General features: G+C 35.7%; 1 protein-coding gene across 1 annotated transcript; it reads right to left on the reverse strand.

Moving 5' to 3' along the window:
* Positions 1-6,011: 6,011 nt before the first annotated feature.
* LOC109210224 (GDP-mannose 3,5-epimerase 1-like) lies at positions 6,012-9,243 on the reverse strand. The gene is made up of 7 exons (XM_019373606.1): positions 9,092-9,243; positions 7,853-8,263; positions 7,523-7,616; positions 7,302-7,431; positions 7,072-7,204; positions 6,496-6,703; positions 6,012-6,417 (listed from the first exon to the last, which is right to left on the reverse strand). Exons 2-7 carry the CDS (start codon positions 8,260-8,262, stop codon positions 6,262-6,264), a joined length of 1,131 nt encoding a protein of 376 aa, XP_019229151.1. The 5' UTR covers position 8,263; positions 9,092-9,243; the 3' UTR covers positions 6,012-6,261.
* Positions 9,244-9,912: the final 669 nt, after the last annotated feature.

Genomic DNA, 9,912 nt, shown 5'->3' on the forward strand with positions numbered 1-9,912 from the left:
TGGAGGCCGAGTATTAGGGTTATAGGTTAGGAGGTAGTTGAGTCTATTTCTACTTCGTGCCTAGTGAAGCTAGTCTGATAGGATTTTTGTCTTAGACTGCTAGTGGTTAATGTTAAGCTCACTACTCTTTCGTTTTCATAGTGCCGGGTCTTTTTACTGGCTATCGCTTTTGTGTTTCTTCTATTTTCTGGTCTTTATGATGTTGTTATCATTCATATGGTATGGTACTGATGTTATTTCTTTTCGTCTTCTTGAGCCGAGGGTCTTTCGGAAACAGCCTCTCTACTCCCTCGGGGGTAGGGGTAAGGTCTGCATACACACTACCTTCCTCAGACCCCACTAGTAAAATTTTATTGCGTCGTTGTTGTTGTTGTTAACTTGGTAGTCATCTACATCTACTAACAGTAGTAGATGTAGGTTACTACTGCCATCTACATCAACTACTCTTTCAGCTACCCCATCTCAAAGTTCACAAGCTCATCCCATGAACCACTACAAGAAATTTTCCTCTAACTCCTTGTCAACCACCGGGTGACAGAAATTACAAGGTCCATTAGCAGGTGAAGGAGGCTAAATTATTGTCTCAAATATTTTCTGACCCCACGAAAAATTGAAAATGATGCGAAAGCAGGAATGACTTTTTAGTTAGATACCTTTTCTATAGGTAGAAATTAGTTTAATACTTCTTACATCCAAGTTTGAATAAAAATAAATTACAATTCGAGGAGGGACTGATCATATAAATTGACAAGAGAGTTGTTAGCATACTTAACATTTGTCAGAAAATACGTCTAACATATGCTCTAGACGTGCAAATTTTCGAAACACGAGACTGAAAATGCGTAGTTAATAGTAAGAGGACAAACAATAAATAAACCAAATTTAGGATACCGTTCAGAGGCTTTAAATGAGATGTGGATCTACAATTAAGATAAATTAACCCAAACCTAATAAAAAACCAGGTAAAATTTATGTGCATGTCTCAAAAGATTTAAGAATAACGAAAATATCTTGCTTCTCTTGGTTGGTTACACCTGGATTTACTTCTGTTAAGAAAATATATATTGTACGTAAACAAAGAAACTCGCAGTTTATCTTAAACTTTTACACGTGGAACTTATTAGTACTATTAAATTTCTTCTACTTGAAATTTCTGCCTTATTTCACGGATGGAGAAAGTTTCTCGACTCCATATTATACTAATTAACTAGTTGTCAGTATAATAATCAAAGCTACCTTTTTGCTAGAGAATGCTCAATAAGTTTTTCATGATTCAAATATGTAGGCCATACCAAGGAAATGAATAATGTTTTGAGCAGAGGAGGATACAATGTGGTAGCTACGGGTTCAATTGAACCCATAACTTTCGACACGGAGTAGAAATTTATGTGTAAAAATTCATTAAAATTGCAAAAATAATAGATTTGAACCCATAATTTTAAGAATATAATGGATTCAATGTTAAAAATTTTAAAAGTTGAACTCATAAAGTTTAAATTCTGGATTCGCCCCTGGTTTTGAGGTGATTTAAGAGTACTTTCCACACTTTTATTCTCACAACTAATAAGTGATTACCATCTCACTGGCCTAAGGACAAAAGAGAAAATGGCAAAAAATTAATGTAGTTGGCTTGTTAACTCTTAGTGAACTCTTTCTTCTCATATCTCTCATTCATTGTTTTGAGACTATTCCTAGAAGAGAAATATCAAGTAATTTAGGAGATAGTTCAAGTCCAAATGCAGTTTGGAGCCTTAAATATGGATGCGGGTTGGACCCGAGCGGAAGTTGGACTTATCCTTGGGTCACGGGCTTTGGTCCCAGTTGCTCCATTTATGGATTCGGCCCAAATTCAAACAATGATGATCTAAGTGGTGGTTTTTGGTTTAGGTTTGAGTTTGGGTGGGTTGGATCTTCATCAAGGGATGGCAGGAGCTCCGAGTATTATGGACTTATGATAGTGGTGATAGGATTAGTTCGGGCTCGGACCAGGGTTCGGGTTCGAACCGCTCCGTTATATTCGATTGGAGGTTTAGGCCAAGTGCAAACAATAATGGATCTGGATCCAACACGCCCGCCGATCCTAATTAATTCAAGATCCCAATGACGAAATTCAATTAACACTATGTGCCAGTGCCATACTGCCATCTATTTAAAATCTAAATACATCACGTTTTCAATTCAAAAAATTATCTATATTTAATTAGCTCAGCCATGTTACTTCGACCTCCATATTTTCTGTTAGATGTTCCTAAAATGGTTGTCAATTTATTCTTCTGCACGTGTAATATATCTGCTTGTATTCTCAAGATAAATGCACGATTACAATGCTCTGTTGTAGCACCTGCAGGATGATAGGAAAATGACACCGTACGGCTGTTTTCAAAATAATAGCAGAAAAAATATATTCTTTTATATATATATATTTTATATATATATATATATATATATATATATTATATGTTATATACAAATATTATATACTTTTTTGACTACCACAAATAAATAGATTCTGATGCATGCAAAAAGTGATAATACCGCTTCAAACCGAGAATATCCCTAGGGCCTTGTATTTTCACCTACCCCTACCGACACTCCCCAAATAAAATAATTTCGACCCTCCTATCACTTTTGGGCACTTTTTCTTATGATAATTTCCTCCTCTTATTTTAAGAAAAAGTTGATAAGCAAATCTGCAAAAATATGACCCACACATGACATAAAAGACACTATATCGTACTGTGGATAATATATTATAGTCATATCTCCTGTCTTAGGGCAGGAATCACATGTTTTTGAATCTCAATAATTAGGGAGAGACCCAATTTGCCATATGTAATTTGTGTTTGTTGGTTTGTTTTTTAGGGTATTGCTTTAAGTCCTTTGCATTTTGTTGTATGAGCTTTTGGAATTGGTTGAGACAGTCTTTCTCCACGTAAGAAATTAATCGCCCCAAATTATAAGGATCGCTAGAAGCCACTTTTCAAACTAGTCCTATTTCCTTATCAACTTTTGGATTGTTTGTTTGAATCTTTGGCTATTAGAAAAAAAGACAAGTTTAAAAAGTAAATGAATTGTGACATGTGGAAAAAAGACAAGTTTGACACTCTATCTCAACCTTGTTCCATTTTGGCCCTCAACTCTATTTTTTATGTTTCATTTTAACACGAAAGTGTGAATTGGCTCACATGGTAGGCGCGTGAGGCAAATTATTTTTGGCAAAATTCCTTCTCCAACAGTAATAAAATAACTGTTGGCCCCATTTTTAATCCCCCAACTTCCTTCCCCCATAGTTCATCTTCATTATTTCCTTCCCCATTCACTGTTTATATGAAAACCGACTGATTTCGGTCAGTTTCTTAAAAAATAAATTTTGTGGGACGCTATAAAAGTTTCCTGTATTTTTGCGCCAAAAAAATCGACCGAAGTTGGTCGGTTTCGTAAAAAAAATTAAAAAATAAAATATTTTGAAATAATTTTATATTTTGTGAAACGTGTGTGCATGCATATCCTGAAATACCCACAAAATTTATAAATTTTCGAACCGCTAGACTTTCGAAACCGCGAACTTTCGAACCCGTAAACTTCCAAACACATAAAGCTCTGAACTCATAACCTTGGAACTTGTAAAATTTCGAACCTGTAAACCGAAAGATGAAAAAACAAAAACTGAAAATATATAAAAAAAAATATGTTTTTTCCCGGGGGAGGGGGGAAGGGGCCAGGGACGGGAAGGGGTGCAGAAAAATTTGAAATTACAAAAAAAAAAGTAAAAAATAATTCTTTTTTTTTTGTGGGGGGGGGGGGGGGGTTTAGGGATTAAACCCAGCTGACAAGGATAAAAAAACAGGTGTCCAAATCTAATTGGATGGTTGTTACACATTAGAAGGAAGTATGTATACGCGCTGTATTTTTACGACGGATAAAAGTTTTTGTGTTAAAATGAAACATAAGAAATAGAGTTGAAGGGCAAAAATGGAACAAGGTTGAGATAGAGTGCCAAAATGAAAAAGAGAAATTTTCATAAAGCACTATCATTTACTGGTACTTAGCTATCTATAGATACCATTTGCTATATTACGGATTGTAGATATGTTTTCTCTTGTTATAAGATGTATTAGATGTATTTAAGCTACTGTATTCATGAATACAGTAGCAAAAATAGGCGTGAATCAGGGAAGTCTAGCTAATCAGTTGTTGTATTCGAGTGTATTCGATTATATTCATGGCGTGAAACATGGGATTACAGCTGGACAGATTATTGTATTCGATTGTATTCACGGCGTGAAACAGGGGATTACACTATTTTTAAACGGAAAGTGAATCAATTAACATAATAGTCTCCTAATATAACTCAATTATAACACACAAATTTTATATTTCCAGTTATAAAAAAGATTCTCAACCGAAAAATACCCCCAAAATATAGCAATCTTCAGAGAAATTATATAATACATCTGAATACATAAATTATATTAATTAAAAAAAACATATGAATACATTCATGGCGTATAGCGAGACAGTGAATACAATGAAATACATAGAATACAGCGGGATACATTGAAATACAATGAAAAAAATACAGTGAATACAATGAAATACATGGAATACAGCGAGATACATTGAATTACAATGAAAAAAAAGACAATGAAATACATGAAAATACAGCGTAATACATTGAAAATACATTGAAATATATTAACAGAAATTTTGAGATGGGTGAGAGGAATTTGTCTCGGTTTTAGATGAAGGAACGACACGGGGCGCCGAAACTGCCACTAAAGATGCCATTTTCAAATCGAGATTGACGAAACCCTAGATGGAATACTACTGGATCGAGATGATTCAGAGGGAGCGGAAAAATGGGAACTGTGTATTGAAACCCTAGCGAAGTAGAGAGAAGAGAACGTGGGTTCTGGAAAAACTGAAATTTGGGAAGGGTGACTAATGGTAGGTGATGTGGGTGAGGAATTTTGAGATTGAGCATCGTGTTTTCAGGGAATGGGGGAAGAGAATGACATGTATCAAAGTAGAGAGAGAGAAAGAAAATAGTGTAACTGAATAACGTATTTAGTGGCTTAGGGGTAGGAGGTAACCAAAATTAGATATTTTGCTATAAACATTAAAAGGTATCTATAGAATATAATTTTTTTAAATGATATTTATTTAAAATAAATAAGGTGTTAACCTTTGCTATAGGAGGTAAAAATTCCAATGAAATGGAGCCAAGTTCAATGGGCTATGTATTTGGCCAAGAAGCTATGTTTTCTTCTTTAACTAGAAAGTAGCGATGCAACTAGCCTCAGACCCAAAAGTGGATATCCCGTATATTTATTTTCCAAAAATAATGAAAGTCACAAAAATGCTTTCATTGCGGAGTTTTCGTGTTGTGTAAATGGCCAAAAATTTGCCCTTTTCACATTGTTTCATAGATAAAACTTACACTATTAAGGAGTGTGGTGCGATGGTAGGGATATACCCTACACTATCAAGGAATGTGGTGCGGTGGTTGGAATTTCTATCGCCTTAATCAGAGGTCTCAATTTCAAGCTCGAGAATTTGATTTTTCACTAGAAAGTACCTTTATCCCCATAGTGTGACTATCCAACATGTATCTGAATTACTCGGCTAGTAGATTTAGAATGCCAGATAGTTAGAGCAAAAGAAAAAAAGAAGTTGACCGTTCATATTAAAGGCTAAAGCTAGCCTGATGCACGGCTGCACCCTTAGGGATGTGATGTAGACAGCCCACCCTAATATAAACATTAGTGGCTGCTTCCACGGCTCAAACCCGAGACCTATAGGTCACACGCAGACAGCTTGACCTTTCATATTGTTTCTTAGATATACCTTGTTATCGCCATTTGATCATGATCACCTTCCAAATTTCTATATAGTTGAGCAAATTTCAGTCTCATTGCTACTTGAACAAGAACTTTGCAATTAAGGTCTCGCTTATTCATGCAACAATCTGATTACATAATAGACATGATCACCAACAGGGAACAGCAAGATCTAGAACTGGGAAAAAGATCTATTGCCAATTATTGGATTATCATATAGAGATATCCTAAAACAACTGATAAATACAGCTGAAGCATTAAACCATCCCATTCACAAGCCAAGGGGCTTAAATTACAAGATTCAAAACCAAGAAAAGCCAACAATTACTGAAAATTTAACACATTCACCTACGACAACCATATTAATAAAGCAGCAATGTCATAGCAGTGATTTGGCTTCCAATTAATAGAAGGGATGAACTTATTCCTTTCCATCAGCAGCACGAAGGGAACCGAGTTCAACTGGAGCTTGAGTGCCCACCACCTTAGACGATCCATAGTTTGCAATATTAACTCCTTGAGATTTCTCTTTCTCGATCTGCTCCTTGATCCAGAAGTATGTAATTCTCAAACCATCCTGCACTCAAACAATGATCATTAGTTTTAGTTTATACGCGTGCAGAAACACACAGTTTTGATCAACTGATCAAAGTACCTTCAATCTCATTGTCGGAGCCCAACCAAGCTTCTCTTTTATAAGGGTGTTGTCTGAGTTGCGACCACGGACACCTTCTGGGCCAGGAATGTGGTGGATGGGAAGCTTCTTGTCCTCAAAGCTAAGAACCATCTCAGCCATCTCATTCATGCTCACCATCTCATCACTTCCAATGTTCACTGGCTCCCGGAAGTCAGACTTTGTCAATCTATATAAAGAATTAAACATGTATGTCATGTTAAGACAACATTTAATGGACGAAATAAATGAAACATGCCATTTAGACAAGAGCTTCTTCAATGACCTTTATTAGATTTCATACATAGTAACTAAATAGATTCATTTAAACTACACTAAAGCTACATTTATTTTTTTCCAGTCCGAAGTAAAAAGTAAAAAGCGCACGATAAAGACAATAAACATGTTCAAAGCATAATAAGAGATTGTCTTATCATGATTGTATCTGGACCTCAAAACATGACAATACCAATAATTCAAAATAAGTGGTTATTTATAGTATAACTCTTGATTGATTGTTTTAATTGTATTAAGACATGAAGATCTGGTTGTATTCACCTGAGAACCCCTTCAACACACTCATCAATGAAGGTGAATGAACGTGTTTGGAGTCCATCTCCCCACATTTCAAACTTATCTACTGCAGTTTGGGCTTTTCGACAAAAAGCGGCAGGAGCTTTTTCCCTTCCACCTGAGATGCAGAAAATGCTAAGGAAAAAAACTCCCCATACTCCATATAAAGACAGACTACAAATTTGTCTGGTTAGCAGCGACTTTCAATAAATTACCTTTCCAAGTTCCAAATGGACCATAGATGTTATGGAACCTTCCAATACGACATTCAATTCCAAAATCCTTGTTGTAATGCTTGCACAACTCCTCAGTTGCAAGCTTCTCCAAGCCGTAAGCATCTTGAGGCTAAATTCCAAACCAAGGAGAAGTTAAAAACCGTTATTTTGGAATTACTATATGGCAAAGTAAAGATACTTAGTACTTTAAGGAAACAAACCTCTGCTGGCCATGCATCAGATTCTTTAAGGCTGACATTTGTTTCAAGTTGTTTGAACTCAGGGTAAATGCAAGCGCTAGATGCATAGAAGAACCTAAACAATACGATGGTCAGACATCAAACTAATCCAAAACAAATGAATGTATCGGAACTAACTTGACACCTGAACAATACGATGGTTAGACATCAAACTAATCCAAAACAAATGAATGTATCGGAACTAACTTGACAAATAAATATATATGGGGTAATGCATCAACTCCTGGTACTTTTAAACTTGAATTGCTGACATTAGAAAACCGGAAAAAAACATCAAACCAAGATAAAGACCTTTTGACACCATTAATCCGAGCAGCTTCCATCATGTTGAAGCTGATCATAGTGTTGTTATAGAAAATAACAGAATGGTTAGACTGAATGAAGCCCATGCCACCCATATCAGCAGCAAGGTTGAACACATGGTCAACATCTTTTGTAACCTTCAAGCAATTATCCATAACCCTAAGATCCACAAGATGAAACTCATGACAGAACATATCTTCTGTCATGTGCTCATTCTTCTTCCAATCAGAGGCAATTATGTAGTGGCCCTCGCTCTTCAAACGACGAGCAATGTGGGAAGCAATAAATCCTCCGGCCCCAGTAATGGAAATACGAAGCTTCTCAGTTGGCCAGTAAGGTTCCCTTTCAAGATTCTCATAGGTGTAAGCACCATAGTCCATGCCACCTGAGCTTCCCATTCTGAAAGGATTTACGTTAGTCAAATGATGTTTCTCAAGAAAAATATATATTGACTAATGAATTAACTCACACAAAGAGAACACTCTAATTTTGAAACTGACAACCATGTTTTCTACTCAAAGGATGAGGCATTACCACAGTGAGTAAAAAGTTGTGAAATTATTTTTGAGCCTTATGAATTTATAAATTTTCCTAAACTAAGATAGACATAGACAGACACATAGAAGAATTACACACCATAAGATCTTTAGCTAGAAAGGAAAAAGATATAACAAGGGAACTTCAATGCACTTCTGTATAAACTATATCCAGTCAAGTGGTTAAGTGAGAGCATTAAATCAACTGAGCAGATTCCTTTATTCTGCAAACTAGTAAATTAAGTTTCCAAAACACCAATAAACACATATTCATAAGAGAAATAGAACAGCTAAAACTAAATCAACATTACTTTTAATTTCTTTCATTTCATAGTTGCAACAAAAAAAAAGAATTTCTCTGAACCAGAGCATCCAAAAACTAAATACTAGTAGAAAGCAGTGAAATTTCACTCCTCACCAGCACCTTCCCTTCTCCTTCCCCTAGCAGGACCTCCCAACCCATCCCACCTCCCACCCCCACCCCCACCCCGGCCAAATAAATAGTTCACAATGGGGTAGAAAGGTGGATACACAAGCAGATGAATTGAAACACAAAGATTGAAACTTTTCAAGAAACACAGAACCAAGATACACAAAAATATCCAAATTGACAAATCAAAAGACATTTTCAAGATTCAGTAAATAAAGCACAAACAAAAAAGGGAAAAGGAGAAAGCTTTCAACCCTTTACCTCTAAAAGTTGGGAGGAGGAGGAAAAGAGTGAGGCAACGGAGAGATTAGAAAGAGAGTTGAACGGTTGAGAGACAATGATGATAACGAGAATACGGGTTTATATATATATAGAGGGAGAACGTGCAGAGATGGCACTACAGAAACCAGACCACTCGTTTATTTTCCCCCATCCATCCAATTCTGAATTATGGAAATCATGTGTACATAGAATACAGATTTACCGAGGAGATTGTCTCTCTTTTTTTAAGAAAAAAAAAAAAAAATCCTTTTTAAAAACTTTGTTTTAAAAGAACTAGCGCGGTCAATGTATGGATCAAAATCTCACTAAGGTAATTCGGCACGAGGAGGCACTATTAGAAGCGATTAGGCCGAGGTCGAATAATGACTAACGGAGCTTACTGCCAGGCCGTCGGTTATGGCCGAGGTCAAACGTTTAAAGCAATAGTAACGACTAATTTTGTAATAAGATATTTGGGAGAATATTCTATTGAATATTCTCCGTACTTTGTACTTTTAGATCTGATTATGAGCATATCTCATATATATATATATATAAAGGGATAGAGAAGGTAAAAGGAAGATTTTGATAAGAGCTCTTTTGAAAAGTTGACTATAAATACAAACACTACCTTTCTAAAGATATTCGATTCGTTGTTTATTCTACACTTTTCACATCAGATTCGAGAAATTCTCTAATATTCCCATAGTTGTTTGTCTTACATCATTGTCAGGAAGAGTAATCATCCGCCCAATCAATATTGGGTGAATCTTTCTCTCTGTTTACATTTAGTACCATTTATTGTTATTTAATGCTCATCA

The sequence above is a fragment of the Nicotiana attenuata genome, unplaced genomic scaffold (genome assembly GCF_001879085.1).
Source record: "Nicotiana attenuata strain UT unplaced genomic scaffold, NIATTr2, whole genome shotgun sequence".
NCBI classification, from domain to species: Eukaryota; Viridiplantae; Streptophyta; class Magnoliopsida; order Solanales; family Solanaceae; genus Nicotiana; species Nicotiana attenuata.